Here is a 23,890-nt window from a genome sequence, read left to right on the forward strand (position 1 = left end):
AGAAGATAATATTCCAACATGAATTCCCTTTATAGTTACCACAACATTGAAGAATCTACTTTCACTTTCTCAGTTACTCTCGATTGCCTTTTAAATTATCAAACTTTACATAACTTTTAGTGCTCATCAAGAGTTAATTAATTGTCCCATAAGTGTAAACAACATTAACCTCAGATGATACAATATCAACGACAATTAACAGTTAATCAACTGATCAATTGGACTGAGTGAAACAAGAAAAGTTTCATTTTTTAGTTCAACAGTGATAAAAGTTTGTTTGTTTGTATTTTTTTTTTGGTGAAACAATCAGAAACTATTGAACAATTTAAATTGTAATCAAATCTCATCCATAGGAAGAGAAATCTGATCTTTGTTAATCTTTCCAACTAAAAGTGAAAATGGGATTAAACATAAGACAATTTGTGGGCAAATTAATCTCCTTCATAATATACTCAACACTATTACACACAGGTAAGTCTCTATTATCAGATAATTAGATAAGTAAATGTTGGTTTTCAATGTTTAATCATTTCTGATGATCAGAATTTTTTTCGCCATCAAAATGGTCAAAAAGTGAACCTCCATTGCTTTTGTAGATACACAAACTAATCTCCATATATATTCATTGTTATATATTAACAGTTAATATAAATTTAGATTAACTAATTATGATGATTAGAGTATGAAAAAAACGACAACGAAATTAACACAGAATCTCAATTTGTTTATAGTAAATTCAGCTCACAAAAAAAATACACTTTCTCTTCATGGTAACATGATGATTATGGTTAAAGGTTATAATCTAATTAAGGATTATAAGTATAAGACTAATGTAATAAAATATATATCAATGTTTATAAATTATGATCATTACATTAGTCACAATGATTATCATGATGATGATTAACAACAACTTACCTTTTTTAGATTCAGATCTCTCTCTCTCACTCATTATGTTTATTTAATAAGGTGAAGATGATAAAGTTGATAATCAGAAAGGAATCACGTTCACAATTCAATGAATTTATATGAAACTGTTTCTGTTGAATAATTAAAACAATTTTTAAAAAGAAAACATGAAAAACTAATCACAATTGAAAAGGGAAAAAACTGTTGACTTTATTTTCCATAAACTAGAATAGAGACAAAAAAGAATAGAATTTTTTTTTGCTTAAAAAGAATAGAACAAAATTGAAAAAGAGAAAAATTATCAACACAATCATCAGTTTCTCTTTCAATGGCTTCTTAAAGTCTGTGGAATTTTTTTCTTCCGTTAAAAAAGAGGTAAATCTAAACTCTTTCTCATCATCATCATCATCATTTTCTCTTTCTTTTCATCTTCATCACCGTTTCTCTCTCATCTTTAAGTGACTTTTACATTTGTGGAAATTAAATTAAATGTTATGTGTATTAGAAAAATTAACCTTTCCTGTTGGTCGATCTAAATTGTTAACCCTTTTTTGGTAAATCAGATTACATTTGATTAGAATTTGTGTGATTAACAAGATGAATTAGTTTCTTGATTGTTACAATTAACTGTTCACTTTTTTGGAGATTACAAAATGGACGATCACAATTTAGAAAACTCTGTTTTCTTAATTTTGTTATTGTGAATTCTGTTCAAAGAGTAACCGACTTGTGATCTCTTTGATTCTGTTGCCATGGTCGCCATTTTGGATTCTTATTGTTTTCCTCTTCTTCTTCTTACCTGTTATTATCATTTCTTTTGTGGTTTATCAATGTTAAATTATACAAGAATAACATTGTTAAAATGATGATTATTGTAAATATTGTTTAACTTGTGTGTGTTAATCATATCATGGATTTGTAACCCATGGTAAGTAAAAAAATGGAAACAGTGTGTGCTCAATGTTTACTTTTCTTCAATTGGTATTGCGTTTTTTTTGCCCCCAAGCTACGAAATCTAAATTGTACTGAGTCATGTGGATGGAAATATACTTAAAGGTGTGGTACTCATTTGATTAAATGCCTTCTCGATAATATCATAGGAAAACTTTCAAGAGAAAATTCCACAACAATAACATTAGTCAATCATCATTCTCATTAACTTATTACTCTACTTTTGGATTCTTTGTTGGTTCTTGTGTATATTCATCAATGGGACCATGTAAATTTTCATCTTCATCTCTTTTAATTCATCTGTTCGTTTTACTTGAAAGTAAACTTTATCTTCATCTTCATTATTATCAACATCTAGCCTACTACAACAACAACATTCGTATCTACAATTGAAATGGATTATTCCATCTGAATATTCACCTTAAAGGAATTGAATATCTAAAATAACATCTCTCTCTTCCTCCCAACATGATTATCATCGTCATCTTTACTTTAACAAATTTTCACCTTTTTCTCATGCAAAAATAGGCAATATTTTGAAATAACATGTCAAAACCAAATAATCTAACCCAATTCCTTTCACACTATTATATTATTACCTGGAGGTTAAATTGCGATTTCCAAACACACCAGGTAAATGTAATCAACCAATCAACAAACCAATCAGCAGGGATGTAAATATATAAATTTTCAAAGCAATAATCACCCACAGGTAGAGATAAATCCACTACAATCGACCATACATAATAATATATAAATATGATGATTATTAACACTAACCGTTAAATAATTATCGTATAAATAGCTAACTGCTAATATTTTTATCCATCATCATAATATATATTGATTGTTTATATTGACTGATAGATACTAACCTTGATCAACCTAATCAGACTGGATGTTAATCTAATTGTTGATTTTTTTCGTGTATCTCGTTAATTGTGTAAGTATAATACATAGATATTCATATTCATTCAGGGATAAGGTTTTCAACCTTGTAGTATCTTTGAAAACTTAATAAGTTTATGTGATATAATGAATTACCATGAGCTCACTGAATCCCAATTACATGGAATCGTGTCGATCTACACTCGTAAGAGTAAAGGACCAGTAGACTGATTTTACGTCAAGTTCATCAGTGAATGAGACTTCGAGATTCGAGAGTAAATTATATGAGGCTTGATTGATTCTCTCTCTCCCTTCATCCCTCTCTCTCTCTCTCTCTCTCTTGATCATTTGTTGTAATTTCTTGGTGACTTTGCAATTTGTTAAATTGTGATAAAACCTGATCATCTTTTAATCCTCTTAATCTTTGATATCCTCAAGCCTTTTTATAATCTTATCTTATTTAACAGATTTTCATCTCTTCTTAACTTTCACCTAATCCTAAGCTGACAATTAGAAATCTACTTCTAATCAACTAATAATAACAAAATAAATTGTCACTTGATTGGTCACTATTTAGTTTAACAATTAACTTTCAACACAAACAAGAAAACTTTTCAACTAACTATTCATATATACAGGCAATTCCAACTAATTGAAACATGATAATTGTTAAATCTAATTAACTGATCAACATTGAATTCACTTATTTTGAAAGATAAATAAGACAAAAATGAAACTGTAACAATCAACAAATTGTTTACTAAAACATGGTAATCAATTTTTCATGGAAACTCTAAATGTCAACAATTTCGTGTTGAACTTTAATAATGTTGATTATCAATGAGAAAACAACAAACATGATGATAATCATATTAATCATGACAATGATTAAGGAACAACAATCAAGGTAAATGGTGTCCACAATTATTATCGAACCTCTGATCACACTCCCAATTGTGACTCCCAGAGAATTGATTTAATCATGATTATCATCAACCTCCATCATCATAATCATGATGGAAAATATTAAATCACTGTAATCACGCCCCTGATATTATCGCTCCATTCAATTGACTATTTTCATCATCACCATAATCATCATGCAACTATTAACATTATCATCATTATCCAATTTAACTAACAATTTAATTCAGTTATTAAAATAACTTTCAATCAACTTTTCCTCTCCAACATCCAACAAGTAAACGTTTCTACCAATTCAATTTACATTTCAATCTAATTTCAATTCAATTCATTTTCATGGTTTCTTTTGATTGAGAGATTGAAAAAACTTTTTCTTCTTCCTTTAAATCATAATCATGATTAACTAATTTACCAATTGATTAACTTTCAATTGTAAATAATGTAATATTTCAATGATTACATTCATCTAATCAACATTTCTCATAACTTTCAATTTCTAACTGATTAACTTGATCATTTTAATTCATGATCACAATCAATTTAAATGTAGTAATTGTTTCCCTGGAAATTTCAATTTACAAATTGAATTTATTACCAAATTAATTATTAATTGTAATTGACTCAATTTCTTGTGCTTTTTTTTATGATTTAAACGTGTGTTGGTCAAGCAAATTTTTCTTGACCATTTTTCAATTTACATTCATTTGAATGTTAAATTGTTTGGCAATTTAAGTTAATCAACATGATGATGATGATGATTAAATTTAATTCTTAAACAATACCAAATCCATTAGCTTAATTTAGTTTTTTTTTAAAAAAAACTTTTACCTTGTTACTTAATCATGATGATCACAATTTAATAATCTAATTGATAATATATTTAATTTACTAAATTGAAGTTAACTTTTTTTGCTCAGTTGAAGGAAAAAATTTTGCCAACAATTTAAATCAACTTACTAAATAGATTGAGTTAATTTCCATGTCGTATCAATAATTAAACATGATTAATGGTAAATAATGATGGAAACATAATCAATGACAATTAACTGATGATGATGATAATCAACTGAACCTTTGATATATAAAAATGTTGCCAATGGTTAAATCAAAGTGATTAATAAATAATCATAATGATAGACATTGATTGTTGTTTCTGTTTATAAGTTAAATCAATGTAACAATCAAAGGTATTGGAATCCATTGAAACCTTTTAAAAGGTAAATTGTTGTAAATTGTTATTGATTGTTGAACATTTAATGTAACCTTTAATCAATCACAATCAAGTTTACAATTTAATGTTGATTAGAAACCCATTTATCTGAAATGATTGAGAAAAAGTTACAATTAAACTAATAACTAACGGGGAAACAATTGAAAATTAACTTCTACTAATAATCTAATATTATTATCAACTAGTTAATCAGTTAATTATATAAGACAATGTTAATCAAATTAGGTTAGTTAGTTTATTAAATTGTTCATCAATCCATGAAAATATATTATGACAATATATTAATTCAACCTTAACACTGTTTGAACAATTTATTTTTTTTCTTGTTTATCATCATCAACATGTTATTAAATTAACTAACTATGTAATTATTAAATCGTAACAATTAACTAAATTATTTAAATAAATTTGTAGAAACAAAAAGTTGACATTAGTTTGATTAATGAAACAATTTACTCATTCTTACTGTTGATTTGTTGAGTGTGAAAATTTTTCTAAATTGTAGATTCACCTGATTAACTGATTACTTTGGTGTATTAATAACAATCAGCTTGATTACTGTTTGCTTAATTGTTGTTATATGTGTAAATTAAGTTTTCCATTGGTAATTTCAATCAATTATTAATATTCAGACTTTGAAAATGATTGTATCATGTTAACATTATAATTGTTAATAGTTAGCATATTGTTAACACGCATATGATGATGATGATGATGATGATAATTTGATAACAATCAAGTATTATCATGATTATCATCATGCTGATTCCTGAATAATAATAATTTTCAGGGTGAAAAGTAAAAGGTTTTCAAAGTGAATCAGGTTCATCAATATAATAGCGATTCAGCAAAAAGAAAAATGAAAAAAACTTTTATATACTTGAAATTGTGCTGATTTCATCACAATTAAGACAACAATCAACTAAATCATTGTGATTATGTATCATTATCAACATGCAATGTCTTTTGCTTTCCAGTCTCGAGGTAATTAACTTTAATTAACTAATTCTAAACTACAGTTTCTCTCACCTAATAAGTTACACTTCTTGGTTTTTTTTTCTTATTCCTTTAATCATAGTAGTTAATTTAATTTACTTTCTTTGGGATTGATTGTTGGAGAGTGAAAGGAAAAACTTGATTCAGTTGTTAATTGTTGTTATCGAAAAATAGTATTTTTCTTAATTGTCTGTTTGTCCATTCAAAAGGTATGACACACTTTTGATTGTTGCAATAGTATTTAACTGGTCCAATGGTTTATTGTTATTAATCCTTAATGTGTAACAATCAATTGATTGTTACAATCGATTCTGTTATCATTATTATTATCATCATCATCTTAATCATCTTGGTTCATTGTTAAAACTCTGGGTGTGTGGTAAATTTTTATCAAACAATTAACTATTACCTGGGTTATTGTTATTATCATTATTTATCTAATTCTTAACATTATCAACTTTTCACAATTAACTTAATCACTATTATCATTAGTTGATAGGAGAAGAAAAAAATTTATTATTATCAAAATACAAAAAAAGGTTATTGATTTGATTCGTATGATTTACTGATGATTAACAATTAGTTTCTTGCTTTCTTTTCAAACTAAATTTCACACTTAATCAATTGTAATTGTTAATGATTAAGCAAAGTAATTAAAAAATAGGCTTAATTTTGGGTTGATTATTGTTTAAGGTTCCAATTTTAATGAGATTGATTTTACTTTGTGAATACTAATTATATTGTTATTAGGTAATAATTGATGATTGCGTGATTATAATCAATTTTTTCACATTGACTTTGGTATTTAATTGTCACAGATTCTGGTTGATATAATTTTTCCTGGTTAATTGTTATTTTCATCATGATCAACATCATGTTAATCATGTTAATCATTTTCACAATTTCCATTCACCCAATCATCAGACAAAATTGTCAATAGCAACAATTAACCAAAACTATTCACTAATTCAGTTAAATTGTGACTTATCATATAAACAATTAACGCAACTACTAAATCTTATCCAAAACCAAATGAAGACAATTTAATTTTGTTAAATTTCAAAATGATAAAACAATTAATTCATTGAATTAATCAGGAAGGCAAGAGGAAAAAAAAATAAGAAACTGACATTTAATTAACCTAAAAGTAAATGTTAATCATCAGCTGATAATCAAGAAGCGTTATTTTAATCACATCAAGTTAAAGATGATAATGATAAACTGTTGACAATTAATTAATTATCAAGAAGCTGAGAGGAAGAAAAAAAAATCAGAATCTCAATCAATACATTGAAATAAGTTGGTTGTCATTTTTTTTCACTCTGCTAATCCAATTGAACGTTTTAAATTAACAAAGTGATTGATTGTTACTCTTTCTGTTTGAACAGATTTAATTGTCGCAATTAAATTACGTAGATTTGGTGTTCCCGGTGCAGTTTCAAATGGCTCATCAGTTTGGCTTCATTGTGACTACGATTTAGAAGGTGATTCCTTGTATTCAGTCAAATGGTACAAAAACTACGAGGAGTTTTATGGATATTTACCTTTGAACTCTCATTCGGAGGTTGAACATAAAACTTATTATCAACGAGGAATCAACATAGATGTGAGTAAATCAGCTAATTATTTTAATCTATGGAAACAATCAGCCAGATTTGTTAAGAGAAAAACTCAACTTTAATACATATTGATATAATAATAACGGTAAACAAGATACAGATAATATTATATTAATACTTTATATGCTTTTTCATTGACACTATTTTTCACTATAAGGATGATTATGATGATGATGATGATTATTATTATTATTATGAAGATAACATATTGTCCTCATCTTCTAGCATGATTGGTGAAACAGCCGTTGTGTCACCTTAAGAAAATAATGTTTACTCATCTTTTATCCTTCCTGTTATCATCTTTCCTCATCATCTTTTATTTGTCTTACGTGTTCTCTATCTAATCAGGAATATCTTATCTCACCGATCTTATCACATCCTCATCAATCCTTTTTTTTCATCATCATCATCATCATCCTTATATTATCTTCCAGTACATGTCAATGTCAATAGCATCATTGTCTTGTCTTTTTATCTTCATCATTATCATCATCATCATCTTCTCCATCCTCATCCTCTTCATGAGAAAGGGAAACGTATCTCTGAACCATTTACCATGGTAAACAAAATTGGTAACATGAATAAGATTCACAATTTTCATGGCAAAAACTTTGTCTCCATCGTTTATGATTATCATCATTAGCTGATTGTTTGATTATCACTGTTTTCAATTAAGAATAACAACAATTTAGATTATCAACCATATTTGTCCATGGATATAAAAACATTGATTATTAATTATCTTCTCTTGATTTTCTCTCTCTCTCTCTTTCTCTGTAGTTGTTAAGGTCAAATGCCACTCATGTTCACCTTGATTGGACTGATTTAAACACCGAGGGGACATTTGGTTGTGAGGTTTCAACGGAAGCTCCAGTTTTCCGAACCGTTAAAGCGGAAAAAGATCTTAGGATTTATGGTGAGCTACATCATTCTCACAGAGATTATCCAATCCTTATCAGATTAGCGTTAATCTATTATCATTTGAATACTAAACTTAATGAATACTACGACTTATGAATGCAGAATCATCAACAATATGAAATCAATGAACAAATTGTGATCGTTGAAAATGATAAAATGTTATAATTACCTCTACATTGAAAGTATCATTTTCCTAGGAAAATATTTCCCTCGGGAATTTTATCCTTGATTATTAACTCTATTGTATTGTTTACGTATCAATATTATACTTAGAAAACAATATTAACATTGGAATATAATTGCAAAGTTGATTTAATGATCGGAACAATCAAGTCAAGGGAGTTATTAGTTGAAGTATTGGGAGTGATTTTTTCCCGCGTCTAAAATAATAATGATAACTAATTAAGTTCTTATGCAGTTTGTTAATCGATGAGCTTTCTGAGCCTCGAGTTTCCTCCAGTTTTATAATGAATTATATTCCCATGAAAAGCAAATCAAGTTTCAGATAAATTGTTTACCCTTAAAGTCTGCATTGGACATGTTAATTTAATCATTGATTAAGAGATACAACTTTTGGTCAACTTGTCAAAATGTTGATTATCAACATCATCTGATTGATACATGATGATGAGTATCATCAGAATTATGTCACAGAATTGTTCAGTTGAATGGGGATCAGTTTTTTTCCCTCTTTTCATTTTATTTTCTTTGCTCGATTATGAAAGAAAAACTATTCGATTCAATTTTATTAGTATAAAAACCATTTCACGGTTCGATTTACCTGAGTAGGTTGAATTGAATTTGAAATAGATTAACTATCTTACGTTTCATAGGGATGAATATGAATTTAGAGCATTTTAAACAGACCAGATTAGCTAATCGGATTAAATATCATCTGTCTTACAACTTGATAGATATATTATCAGGGAGGGAAGAAAATTGTAAAGTTGAAAGGTGGGTGAGGTGTAGAAGTGGGAGTTTCGATGCTCTATTACATGGGAATAGTTTTGTTACTCTTGTTTGTCTGTGAATTGACCGGCATTGGGTGGGGTATGAGAGAGAGAGAGAGAGAAGAGAAAGTTTCTAGGTTGGGAGAGAAAAAACTTTTTCTTATTCTTCCTCTGGAATAGATACTTTCGATTTCAGTTCTTATTCTGATTCCCTGAATCTCTGACCAACACCAACAACAAACTAATATAAAAACAAATTCTGATTCCATTGAATTCATGATCGATCCAAATGGTTAACCTTATATGTATTGACTGAAGGGCAATTTCAAGATAAACAGAGATAAATATTACCCTGATTCATTCATTTCAAATTCCCTCTCACAGAATGAGGTGGATTCATGGGAGGAGGAGGAGGTTCAGGTTAACCTATTGTATTGCCTTCACTCTTTCACACTGTTTAATTGATTAATTGTGACCAATCATCAATCTGACCTTCACGATCAATTCACTATCATTACCCTGGAAAGAAACGAAGAAATAATCAGAAAGAAGTGAGAGAAGAAAAAAAATCTCTCATTCAGATTAAACTCAAAGAACTTTTAATTTCCCATCTAAATCGATTGATTCTCATCAGTTTCGACATGATGATGATAATAGAACCTCGAACCATCATTACATTATCGAGAAGGAAAAAGTTCCAAGTATTTATTCAAATTCATTACCTGGCAAATTTTTTATTTCCACTTGAATTTTTTTCGTGTTTTTTTTAATCATGTTGATTTTTTCTACTAATCATTTTGTAACAATTTGTTTATTTTACTGTAATGATAATACAATGAGAATACAAATTGAGTATATTTGTTTGTTAATCTAATCAATAATAATTTACTTATGACTTGATGATCTTCACCAATTGTCATGAAAACAATTAGTTACAATCTAATATTAACTTTACCATTTAAATTGTTTCGAAAAGAGTAAATTTTTTTGTTTCTAATTAAATCAAATTGTTGTTTCATTGGATTAATCAATAGACTTGAATTTGGCTGGTTGGGGTTAATTTTTTTTTTTCATCAAAAGCTGATATTTGGTTGATCAGATCAATCAAATTGGTTAATTTAGTTGCCCTAGAGGTAAATAATTTAACTATTGATTAATATTGATCAATGATCCAATGATGGTGATGACATTCAAATGATTTATTGGATTGCGGTTAACAATTTGTGTTTGCCAATCTAATTTGAAAACTTTGCTTCATTTGCTTCATTTGATCCTTTTGAAATTGCCTTGCAGCATTTATTGATTAAACAGTAATCAATATTTGGTTATTGATGATTAAATCTTACAACTTTTAAATATAAATTAAAATATCATTTAGTGTAGAAGATAGTTAATTGGTTGTTTACCGCTAATTTTCATCAGATACTTTAAATTTTACATAATTTGTCATTCCAATTCATCTGAGTGCCCTGAATTTCTTGACTCAGCAAAGAAAAAAGCATCTCTGCAACTAAATATGGCCCGAACTTGGTACCTCGTTAGAAGCCTCGTCTTTGCTCGTAACCTTGATTTTGAACATCAAATGACCTTGATTTTAAAATATGAAAATTGATTATCGTCCATGAAGTACTGGTTATAATTTCGGCAACGCGATGAAGAAAGCTAAGCATAATTTTAGCTAAAGAGTTAATTTTATTGATAAATGGCTAATAGATGATTGATGTATGAAAAAAGTTAAGGTGCTAACTATCATTACAATAAGACTAATAGCCAATCGCTTCTTTGACTACATTTTGTTACTGAGATTAAACAATTACGACACTGAATTTAAATCATAATCAATTTAATTGGTTCTCAATCTCTGTCAAGACGGTAAGCCATTTGCTCACCCCATCAATTAGATATAAAAGAGTAGTCGATGAGTTGTCTAGTGTCATTCTACCATAACGTTTGGATACAGTAGAATATTCAAGCCAATACAACTTTATTATCTAAACTGCAACCTAAGATAATGAATGGAATGACCTTGATATTAAAATATGGAAGTTACCTTCAAATGACCTCTAAATAAGCTTTTGAGAAATCCCTTTAATGACCTTGAAACTTTTTTTGCGAAATTCATCAAATCTGAAATGTATATGATATCTATACGAGATTTGATCTTTGTAGGGTCAATGGTTCATGACTAGATTGAAGTTGAGTAGCCATGTATAATGATTTGTCATCTAACATACAAATCAAACTGAGCAACAGAAACAGGACAATCAAGAATTACCATTAATTAACCTAGTAACTGTGTCCAATGAATTTAGTAATCACAATTTTATTGAACAGTTAAACTTATCAGTCCATGTTAATTATGATAAACCACTAAACTTAGACAATAATAATAAGTTTAATTGTTGATGATCATTAATTGTAACAATCAATTGAACTCAAATATATTTATAAACCTAAATGATAATAATAATTATAGTTGATCGATTGATAATTATTCAAGGTAGATAGCACATTAATCCAGAGTACGATTATATTAATTAATCAAGTTTAGATCATCATCATGATAATAATGATACACATTCAATTGGTGATAACAAAAAAAATTGCTCCAATTGCTGTTGGCCATTGATCAAAGGTTCCATAGTTAGTTGATTGTTCAATTGGGGAAATTATTTGTTTCTCTTGGATTAAAAATTCTGACCACTATCAGCACGAATAAGCATTTTAAATGGTAACATGAAATTTTGTTTTTCACCATGAAAATTTTTTGTCTATTTTGATTCTGATTCTGTGAGTGAGCAAGATAAATATTATCATTTTACTGTTAATCAAATTAAAGGGATTGAATCAAATTGATCAAGTTTTTACTGTTACTGCTGACCAAGAATGCAAAAATTGTTGCTGATAGTGGTCAAACAAATACACTACTGGACATATATGTGATATAAAATTCAGAGTTATATATCCCTGAATGTATATTCATGGTTAGAATTCATAATGAGTCTTGAGGAAAGAGTCATGATGATGATGGTCATCAAATAAAATGAATTCAGAATTGATCAGGATGAGATGGGAACCACAGGATAAGAATAGGATATTCACCATGAATCCATGATAATGATGGATATACATGAGAATGGGAAAAGATAAATAATATACTGATTATCTACCACCCACCATAAAGTAAGAGAGAGTTGAAATTTGATGATGTTTCAATGTTCAATTTGAATATTGTGGGTCAATTGTTATTATATTAATGGTTTAAGTTCAATTGAAGTGGACATTGTCCACTAGTAGAAAGTTGATTGATTGATACTCGATCAACTATCAAACATTTGATCAAATTACCAAGGTGATAATGCCTCAAGCAGAAATGTTAATAGATTTACACTTCATTTTGAATTATAAATGTACTAAAAATTGGAACTGTTTTTTTTGGCTCATCGAATTTTTTTTCTCGAATTTTTTTCCTGAACAGTTGCACCAATCTCAGAACTGAAAATTAATGGAATCGAGGAGAGATATAATATTGAAGATACAGTTACTCTGACCTGTATTGGTGGACCTTCAAAACCTCCCATGATATTATCATGGTCAATTAATCATAAACAGGTAAGTTCAATTTTCGTGGTTCTGTCAAACTGTGAACTTGTTCATTAGAATTAATCTAATAACAATTATGATAACAATTTAATCATATGTTTGAATATTGATTTCGCATTTTCTGTTACAACAAATTGTTTCAATTTCAATTGTCATTGTCTTGTCACCAATCAGAGACTTTTAATTTTACCTTAACACAATCAGTTTAAACTTTGTCTTCGTCAATTAATTTACTCTTGTTGTTAACAATCAACACATGAATGGTTACATTAATTTCATTAGTGATTAACTCGTTTTAAGCCTCAGGCTAATTGTTTCCTTGTGATGAAATTAGACTTTAATCATTAATTTGACTAAGAGACAGTTTAACTGAATAAATTGACTTAATTTTCAGATTAAATTGTACCTTGTCTTGTAATTAACTCTTTTATTATCAGCGTAAATTAGACAATTAAATCAACACCTATGGAAATACCTGAGGGCAGGTAAATAAGAGCTCTCAACCATTGTAATAATGATCTAATCTTAATCAGGACAAATTTAATATCACAGGTAAAATTAGCAGTAGATTGTTACAATTAGATTTGATTTCTGTTTCTGATTCTCATTACAAATCAAAAGTCACCATCACCTGAAGAGGATAAGATGATAGGAAGATAAGGTTGATGCAAGTTAAGGAAGATGAGGAAGAAGAGGAAGTGAGATGAATGAAAGATTTTACTTCCATTCTCATTGTAATATAATGTTTATGTTACCTTTGGGAAAATTGTTCTAAGAAAAACAAAAGAAAAAAAAATCGACGAATCGTAAATCTTTTTTTACTTTCTGACCAATCACACTGACCATTCATTGACCATGTTGATCCAGATCAATGAATGGGCCGAGTAATTGACCGTTAATACATTTTTGTAATACATTTTGTTTACTTTGTAATAAAAACATAATCACTTTGATCACTTGTTCAATTCAACTTATATCAATATCACAATTAAGATGCCGATCAACTTTTCGTATCTTAATTGTTGATATTTTTTCATTAGCATTTGTCTTAATCATTTCAATATGTTTCTCATCAATTTCCAGATATTTAAATAAACTTAATTGTTATACCAACAAACCAGTGGCAAAAATTTAATTTGATTGCTTCTGTTAAAATGTTTCTCCTCTTAATTGTTATTAACCAAATTTTTTAACAATCAATCAATTTAGAAATTGAAGTTTTTACTTAACATTAATCAGCTCGAATTAATTTTTACATCTCAATCTAATTTCTTAACTGTTATTGATTCAGCTCTTAATCATTTAAGTTTCGTTTGATTTGTTTTTCTTTCTCGCTCCAATTCAATAACTATTAATGTTAATTGTGATTAAATTTTCATTACCAATTCAAATCAATTTGCATAAAAACAGGGATTCAATTAATGGAGTAAACAGATTACCTTTGAATTGCTGTTCGGTTTCCAGATGAAAATGATGATCATGATAATAGTTAATTGTAGATTGAATTTGATTATCGGTGAGAAAAGTTCAACAGTAATTGTTGATTAACTTTCTCCAACAACAGAAACAATCAGAAGATTTTAAATTAATCAGTTAACAGTAAAAAAAGAGTTGCTGTTCAAATGGTATCATGGAAATTTCTTTACATGGTAATGATTAATTTCCTTCATTTTAATGATATGATTAAATTATTCAGCTGATTAATCGATGAATAATTAATAATCTCAATAGTGAATTTTAATGTTGCAAGAAGAAAAATTTCATTTTAAATTGGTAACAATTTAAATCTCTGGTTAAAGATTAACGCTGGATTTGATTTGATTATTTAGCAACAATTAACAAATGAACTAAATTACTTTCTACACCATTAACAAACTTGAATGATTTACCTTTCTAATTGTGAACAGTATTTAAAATCCAATGGATTTGCAAATGATTACCTGGGAGTGAAAAATATTATCAATAGGAATTTTTTTCTTCTTCTTTTTTTACCTTTTCCTCATGATAATTGTAATTCCATGTGATTTTTATCGGTAGTTATTCATAGTAACTTCGTGATTCTGTTCCGGTCTAGTTGAAAAATCATCATAATTGTGATCATCATCACAATCGTGATTATAATCATCTTATAAACAGTTAATTGTACTCTACAAGAAGGAAATATAATATCATAACTCAGATAATAAACTTAACTAAAAGTTTATCGATATTATTTTCATATAATCTCAGAAAAGGTCAACCTAACGACCTAATTACAATTATTTCAGTTAATTACACGCAATCAATACCAATTAAACCTTTTCGATTCATTAATAATCACCTTGATTATCATACGAAATCAATAGTGAAAGTCACATTTCCTCTGGAATTAAACTGATTATCTTTATCCATATTAATTGAATATTCAGATGACCATTGTAAATATTGTTTCCTTGTCTCTTGTGAAAGTCAATAGGAAAAAGACTTTAGCATCCTCATCCTTAACTTCTCTCTCTCTCTCTCTCTCTTTCAATATGATCATCATCATCTCTTGACCATCAATAAAGATCCAGGTAAATATGATGAGGAAAAAAAGACAAAACTGGACAATAGTGTTAATCTGTTTTCTTACTTCAACTGATGTTAATTAAATTGTATTTTTTTACGCCAAGTTGATTGTTGATCAAAAAGTAACAATAGTCAAAGACAACAAGAAGAAAAATTAATCAATCAACCAATAAATCAATAACAATAAAGTTGATTCCTGATCATGATTCAATGTAACTCAACAATTGAAATAAAATTAACCCAAAAGTAAACAAGAGAAATGAGTAAATTGCTGGTGAAATGTCACTTTGATTGTTTACAATTAAAAGTAACAATTACAATAGTTAACTTACATTTCTTTCCGATAATAATAATAATTGACTGTCTAACTGATTAAATTGTCCATCATTTGGTTACGATTGGTTTTCTATCAATAAATTTATAAGATTTTGTTGATTGTCGATGATGATTAAGTTTCGGGTGTTTTGTTTTTTGTCTTGATTGTTTATGATTGTTGTAATTTAACGTTGATTAACTTAATTGTCACCATTATATTTAATGTCCTAACTGATTAACGTTAACTTTTACTTTCTCCAGGTTTATCCTTCACTTGATTTCCACATATCAATAAACACAAGCCAAGATTTTGATGGACTTTCACTTTCAACCTCTACATTGACCTTTCCCCTCAAGTCGACCTTAATATCAACCGGTGATCTGATTATCAGTTGTGAAGCTTTATTCACAACCATTAACGGTGTAACCTACAAGGAACTTATTATCGAAGAGAAAAGTTCATCTTCTTCCTCTTCATCTGATAATGATGAACATGATTCTTACTCATCTTCCTCATCCTCATCATCGCATCATCATCATCATAATCATCATCTTCATTCACTTGACACAGATTATCCTGTTACCTCTGAGAGTTATATTGATTCAAATGAAGAATCACAATTCCTGAGATCACCAACAATCAATGGTTACTCACATATCTATTCAATTGGAACCATTTTACAAGTTAATTGTTCAACCGAACCCTTTTACCCACCAGCTTATCTTGAATGGTATATCAATGATAAAGAGGTAAGTGTAACAATCAGTTAATTGTTTAAATCAACAAATCAATCAACAAGGACAAAATTACACGATTATTGTTTCAATATCATTTTCATATTTTATACAGGGCAATTCAGTTAGCTTTACCGATGTTTTTTGCGATTTTCTCAGCAACTAAGAGTCGTAAAGACACGAGGCTTGATTGGTATGAGTTTGAGCGATACTTGTTTGTCATATCAAAAGATCAAGGTCATTCAGGTCATCGGTAAAATAACACGTTTCAAGGTCATCTGAAGGTAATGCAATAAAGAAGAATATTCAGAGACACTACTGACAAGTTTTGAGGTTTCTATGAGCCTTGCAATGCACGTTAGGATAAATTTATTGCATAAAAGATTTTCAACAGTTATTCAATTGAACAGTAATATCTCAAGATCATTATTTTTGCAATTATGACTTATGACTTTTGTTCCGTGGTTAACTCTGATGATATCTCTTCGCCAGTTGATGTCAATTCATTTGATTTCAAAATTAGAAGATAAAATGCCATATCCGTTCGAGAAAATCCAAGTGAAGTTGGCCTGTCTTTGGTTTACTAGGGATGCCAGATATCATTTTGATTGGATCAAACTCCAATCAGATCTACAATACACTAAATCTCTGGATTGTTTAGATTATAATTTATCTAATGACCATAAATATTACAAGTTGATGGACTAATTACATTTTTCAATCAATCAACAATTTAAATGTGTGTGTGTGTATCATCAAATAATTAGCTGATATAAACAATTAACTTGTTAATTGAACCGGATATTTGTTGGACTAAAAGTTTTAAAGTAAATTTCCTGTTCTTATAATTTGAATACATTAGTGAGTTTCAATTGATTATTGGAAATTGATTTAATTTAATCATTAAATTTGAAATCAATCTACTTTTAGATCAATAATTTGAATAGTTTATCCATTAGAGTTTCAACAAAAATGACAATTAAGTTGATGAATAAATTTGATTTTTATCAATTCAAATCAAATCGCATTTAATTATCCATAATACTCATGATAATCTAATATCTACTATTATCTTTGGTCACCTTTGATTTTTGACAATTAATCTTGATTATCTTCAGTTATCATAAATAATATCATCTCTTTGTCTTTTTCATTTCCGTTTCCGGATCATCTTCAGGTATCATCATTATAAGTTATTATTATTATCAATAGTAATCAAAAGTATCCAATTGAAATAACTTTTTATTTATTACTTTTAATATCCTGATCTTCATGCTGAGTGAATCATCGTCAGAATCGTCATGAAATTACTATTAAGAACCACGAACATTTGATAACAATTAGAAAACTGATCAGAAATGTTATTGGAAAGAATTTCAAAATTTCTATCAATACCATAGGTGATTATTATTGTTAATTTTTGAAAGGAAAATGTTGATATGAGATAGAAATTAATGGAAAATCAATTGGAATCAAATTGTCAATCACTTGAAGACATTTAATCTCATCAATCTCGATCACGTCACTTGAAATTACACTTAGATAAATGGTAAGGGGATTCGATGAAGAAAAAACAACGATAATGATGATTAAGATGATTAGTTAATTCGACCTCATATTGTACTTGTTGAGTTCGATTCTTGAGCAAATATGACCGATGGTCATTCAGAGAAATTGTTCCTTTGGTGTTCCACTTTTTCTTCATGATTAGTAATGAAATATTCTCATGAAAAGATTGAATAGATTCCAATGGTGAAGGTGATTAATTTCGTCATTGGAAAATCATTAGTCAAGTTTCAAGAAATTATTCCATGAAAAGGTTGATCAGTATTTTGAATTCTCTGTGGAAAATGAATGACATGGAAATGTTCACATTCGAAATCAATCATTCTGTAAATGAAGAAGAAAAAAAGAATTACAATTTTATCGAAATCGAAACTTGGAAAATTGAAATCATATTTTACCTTTAAATCTGTTGATTGTTCAATCGAAACGATGTAAAGTCGATTCATTTGCATGATGGAAAGTTAAATGGTTCCAATGGATTAAAAGTAGAATTAAAATTTACACCAAAACGAAATTAATTGTGACGATAATTAGAGTGAGAAAAGTCATCAAATGATTTACATAGAAATGACCTTGTCAGTTGTGAATATAAACACGATCATTCATGTGAATTTATATATATATTATTTTGTAATGGAAAAGAGAAAGTAATTGTCTGATTATTATATCTAAATCATGGCCATTAAGATGATTCCAATTAATTGTAAACATGATAAATTGAACTTTTTCCTTGAAACTGTTGTTCGGGAACAAATTCATCTCAAGGTTTTCCCTCGGTGGTAAAAGTGAAGGCATCACATTGATGCGTAATTATAACAACATGATACAGTAAAAGTTGAATGTTGGAGATAAAGTAAACCTCCGATTAAGATGAATATGAAATTTTGATGATATTTACATGAAATTTTCCTTTTAAAATGAGTTAATAAGTTAGACCATAATGGCCCATCTTATAACCGTAGACACTTCCGCAACTCGAGTAACTGTAATAACGATCTGACCCATAGTAAGGAGGGTAAACGTTATAAATGCCATCATAAGTTACCGGCATTGGAATATCGTTATAAGGTGTCATTGGGGAAATCATTTGAGCTCCATAGCCGAGATATCGACAGGTCCGAATGGCGAATTTTCGAACTTTTTTAGTCCATTTAACGGGAACTTTCGTCTCTTCTTCATTTGGACCATCGGGTTTTCCAGTTTCAACCTTTACATCTGATAGATTTTTCTTGCTAACTTTACATTTCCTCATCTTCTTTGCCCAAGTAACTATTTTGAGTTGACTTTTGGGATCTATCGAGATCGGTGGTTGGACTGATGATGAGCTCGAAGTTGCTGCTGGTAAACTTTGGGTTAAATCTTGAGCGAATCTGGTTTTCTTTTTCTTTCTCTTGGACATTTGGATTAGTGACAATCTACGATAAGATGTTGTCTTAATCTCAACCACTGGTTCATCAATCTCGGTACTTGAATCGATATTTATTATCGCTGGACCTTCACTGGGCAAAGTGCTTTCTGTCTGTCTAATAGACTCTTCATCGATTTGCTGATAATATTGACCATCGGCATTTGGTTTCCATTTATTTTCCGACTCAAATTGTTCCGGTTCCTTTTCACTCAAGGTTGAAGGCTCATCTTTTTTACACTTTTTGGATTTCGCCTCTTTTTGAGCCGATGAAGATTTAGATGAAAACACACTCGCTAGATTAAGATTACTGGTGCTCTTGAGGAGGGAAGACATCTCTTCCTTGGTGGCTTTGAATAGCTTCCTCTTGACATAATCACGGATCAAATTACCTGAGGCTATGAAAGGAAATGAAGATTTACCCTTAGTCGGTGTCGATTCACTCGTTTTAACACTGACAATTGTTTCGTTGTTGGTTGAATCATATTTCACAAAACCTAATTTCACCATTTTTATAACAATTTGATCAATTGAATTGCTAGTTAATTGTTGAGATGAATGAAGAGATGAAACTTGGGACAATTCAAGGAAATTGAAAATCACATTGACACTAAGAAAAGTGAATTGATCAAAGCAGAAATTAATCTAATCATAAGACTCAACAAGTTGTTGATTTATTTACAATCTTATCTTCTTGTTGATAACAATTTACTGATTCAGTTAAGGAATAAGGTTTAATTGTATATCTACAGAGTGCTAGTGCTGCTTAGACAGATTTGTTTTCCTCTGTTCAATTTAATTGTAATTGTGATTTGATACGAAACATAAATTAAGTGATACAATTAGTTTTATCATAATAATTTTGATATTTATCCTTAATTCAACTCAACTGATTAACGATCACAATTTAAGGGGTGAGGGTCACAATTGGATTAAGCCCTTTTCTTAATCACAATTTGATAATAACCATAATAATAATAACAATTTAACATCATTTTTCATTAACTGTGATCAATTTGATTGCTGTTACCTTAATTTTTTGTTTTGTTTTGACACTAATTGTGATTAAATGTTGATTGATTGGTTGGCAATGGTGAAAATAAAGTCTACCAATCAATAGACTGTACGATTACAATTAAATTTGATTGTAGACTCAAATTGTTCACATCTTAACTGTTGATTTACTTTAATCTAATCATTAATAATTATATATTTGATTAGGTTAATGATGGTAACTGTTTCTAATGGTAATTGTCAATATTAGTTAATAAATGATCATTTCCAAATATGTATTGATACAATTAACTAATTTTTTTTTCTTCTATCAAAATTATAACAACATTTTAATTGTAGTTTGATTGTTAATCAGCTGATTTGATGGTGATTAAAACCATGATTAGTGAATGTTTTCTGTAATTGTTTTCAGTATTTAATTTCTGATCATTATTATCACTTGAAACTAAATTAACTAAGTTAACTAAAGTAACTAATCAACAATCAACAATCTAATTTTAGTCTAAATTAATGACAAGATGAAGAGATGAAAATTAAATGATGTTGAGTAAATTAAAGTAAAGGCTTTTGTAAGATTCTTGGTGACATGATTTGAATTTTGATTAGTCGCAATTAAATTAACCTCATCTCATTTATCATAACAATCCAACATCATCATCACTACATAATCATAATTATAATTATAATTGTAATAATCAACTACAATTTAGGTCTTCACTTAATCATTAATTCATTGAAAAGTAGATCATAAATTGTTAATCATGTTACATCAATTACAATCTAAATGAATACATTTCTTTGTTAATTTACAATTAGTCTGATTGTGTCAACTGATTGTTGTTGTCTTTTGAAGTTGATTGATTTTAACAATTAATTTCCTTGGAGATGGGATACTAATTTAATCGTTAATTGTTACCCTTTGATTGTTGATTGTTTCAGGCTTCAAGGGAGGAATTGGTTTACTTTAATCACAATCAACCTGTCATCAGATATGATCCCTCATCAACTAATTATGCTGATTTGTTTGGTGACACTTCAGCTAAATCATCACAATTAGGATTACAATTAAAAATTACCAAGGAACACTATCAGGTGAGAACTGAATTTAATTTAATTTAGTTAATTTAATTTCTTCTCTCTTGTTAATTTACTTTCAATTTAAGTTAAATGTTTAACCTCAAGAGGATTAATAGTAAATTATTATTACTATTCAAGCAACGATTAACTTTTAATTAAAGTTTTTGTGGTTCAAATCAATTCTCAAGTGAGATAAAGTTTTTAATTAAATCATTTAGTTTATCAATTGTTAATCAATCTAAATTGTCATTGACATGATGAAACTTTTGCACTCAAATTGGTTATCTAATTAGTATCATGATTAGTTAATTAAAATAAGATGTTATTGTTTGTTATAATATTTTCATGAGTTGATTTTAGTTGTAATATTTTAGGATTTCATTGATTGTTGTTTATTGTTACAATTTAATCATTGATGATGATTAACATTAACACCATGGTGATTGTAATCATTGAAAGTGATTGGAATTCATCATTTGGGTGTGGTTTTCAGTCAGATAACAATGAGAATGATGAAAATTCTGATTGTTATCATGATTGTTATCCCCACAAATCAATATATCAATGATTTCCTTCATATAATCAACACTTTTCATGATTTAACATTCAATCAATTGAATCAATTTAACTAATCATCATCATTAAATTGATTACAATTTGATTATAGTGATGAGACTATTCAGATAAATAAACTGAAAGTAACTTTAATTAACCAGAAAATTAATTTCCAGAGTGAATTTTTCATATCACAATTAGTGTATATGAAATAGTTAACAAATCATTGAACACAATCAACTAATTATTTACCCTTTTCTTTGCTTGATTATCGTTAATCACTTAGACCTCTGATGGTTTCTTAAGGGTCCGATGTAAGGCCACTTATATTAAGATAATTAAACGAGTTAAATCACAATTAACCATCTCTAATGATGGTAAACATAGTTCACAATTATATGCATCACATCCAGTTTTATCAGGTAAGAGCAATTTATTAATTGTTATCTTTTTTGTTAATCATGATCATTGAAACAAAAGGTAAATGAGATGATTAATCCATAGGATTTTGATTCTTTACATGAAATAAATCACTTAAATTGTTAAGATTAAGATGATTAGGGGATTGAAGATGATGATGATTAGTGTTGTGTTGGTATAATTTATCACAATTAAGCAAATGATTTGAAGTCAATTGATGGAACCAGCAATTAATTGATGATAATATTTACATGTCAAAGAGCAAATTATTTCATTTAGATTAATCTTATTTACCTTTTCAACTGATTGTTGTTTTTGTTGGTGATTTAATGACAATTTACTTTCTGTTAATCATAATTAACTTGATCATCTCATTAATTGTACTTTAAAAGTCAATCCTTGTTTTAACTAAATTAACTTAATGTGTTAATCATTACTATTATTTAGTTGGATTTGATTGTTGAAGGTTCTCAGTTAATTTTAATGGAAAACAATTTATTATCATTGTTGATTGTAAAAATTTTCACTTGATACTATTAACTAAATTGTCAACTATTAACATCAATCCTTTGGTTAATTTCTTAACAATTTAAACCTTTGTGGTTTCTTTAATTTATCTTAATCACTAATCATTTGGTTACGCTTTTAATTTAGGTTGCTTGATGATCAATGGCCCATCATTGTTAATTGTGATTCTAATCATGATTCCTTTGGATTTTTTCACTTGATTGTTAACTTAATTTTCACCTTACTTTTAATTTTCTTCCTTCGATTCATTTAATTAAAATCCGCCCAACATTACAACAATTTAGATTAATTAATTTCTATTCAAATGCCTTGATGGTTAATCACTCATTAAGATCTTAATTGTTTTCCCCTTTAACTTTTTTTCTCTTTCTAATATTTAGTTAATCATTTAGATTATCAATTTATGGTCCAATGTTATTGCTCACTTTTAACCTTTTCTATCATTACAATTAGTAATTAAATTGTCTAACAATTAACTTGATGATTACTTTTATTGTACACAAATTGTTTCCCTTTAATTTTTAAAAGTAATCAAACAATTAGTTAATTGTAAATATATATAACTTATTAATCTGGTTCATTGTACTTCCTATGAAATTGATTGTAATTTTAATTGTAAATATTATTTGATTGTAAAAATTTGATTAGACCCAAAAATCAAATCAATCTATTTTTTGTACAAATTATTAAATAAATAAAGTTAATACAATTTTTAAATACTTTAAACATGATTCCA

The 23,890-nt window shown here is 28.2% G+C and overlaps 2 protein-coding genes across 2 annotated transcripts; one reads left to right on the top strand and one right to left on the bottom strand.

Moving 5' to 3' along the window:
* The first annotated feature begins 1 nt into the window (after position 1).
* Positions 2–23,722, top strand: LOC128394996 (uncharacterized). The gene is made up of 8 exons (XM_053355379.1): positions 2–471; positions 7,288–7,505; positions 8,299–8,434; positions 12,868–13,001; positions 16,116–16,604; positions 21,514–21,666; positions 22,493–22,628; positions 23,281–23,722. Exons 1-8 carry the CDS (start codon positions 399–401, stop codon positions 23,352–23,354), a joined length of 1,413 nt encoding a protein of 470 aa, XP_053211354.1. The 5' UTR covers positions 2–398; the 3' UTR covers positions 23,355–23,722.
* Positions 18,062–20,257, bottom strand: LOC128395001 (uncharacterized). Its single transcript, XM_053355386.1, has 2 exons — positions 18,554–20,257; positions 18,062–18,479 (listed from the first exon to the last, which is right to left on the bottom strand). Exon 1 carries the CDS (start codon positions 20,068–20,070, stop codon positions 19,078–19,080), a length of 993 nt encoding a protein of 330 aa, XP_053211361.1. The 5' UTR covers positions 20,071–20,257; the 3' UTR covers positions 18,062–18,479; positions 18,554–19,077.
* Positions 23,723–23,890: the final 168 nt, after the last annotated feature.

The sequence above is a fragment of the Panonychus citri genome, unplaced genomic scaffold (assembly GCF_014898815.1).
Source record: "Panonychus citri isolate SS breed McGregor unplaced genomic scaffold, ASM1489881v1 Contig00140, whole genome shotgun sequence".
NCBI classification, from domain to species: Eukaryota; Metazoa; Arthropoda; class Arachnida; order Trombidiformes; family Tetranychidae; genus Panonychus; species Panonychus citri.

Excerpts from the sequence above, each read along its gene's own strand:
- LOC128394996 (XM_053355379.1), top strand. The coding sequence starts at position 399 with ATGGGATTAAACATAAGACAATTTGTGGGCAAATTAATCTCCTTCATA. Across the intron at positions 8,435-12,867 it reads AAAAGATCTTAGGATTTATG|TTGCACCAATCTCAGAACTG; the intron begins GTGAGCTACATC and ends TTTCCTGAACAG. Across the intron at positions 22,629-23,280 it reads ATCACATCCAGTTTTATCAG|GTTGCTTGATGATCAATGGC; the intron begins GTAAGAGCAATT and ends CTTTTAATTTAG.
- LOC128395001 (XM_053355386.1), bottom strand. The coding sequence starts at position 20,070 with ATGGTGAAATTAGGTTTTGTGAAATATGATTCAACCAACAACGAAACA.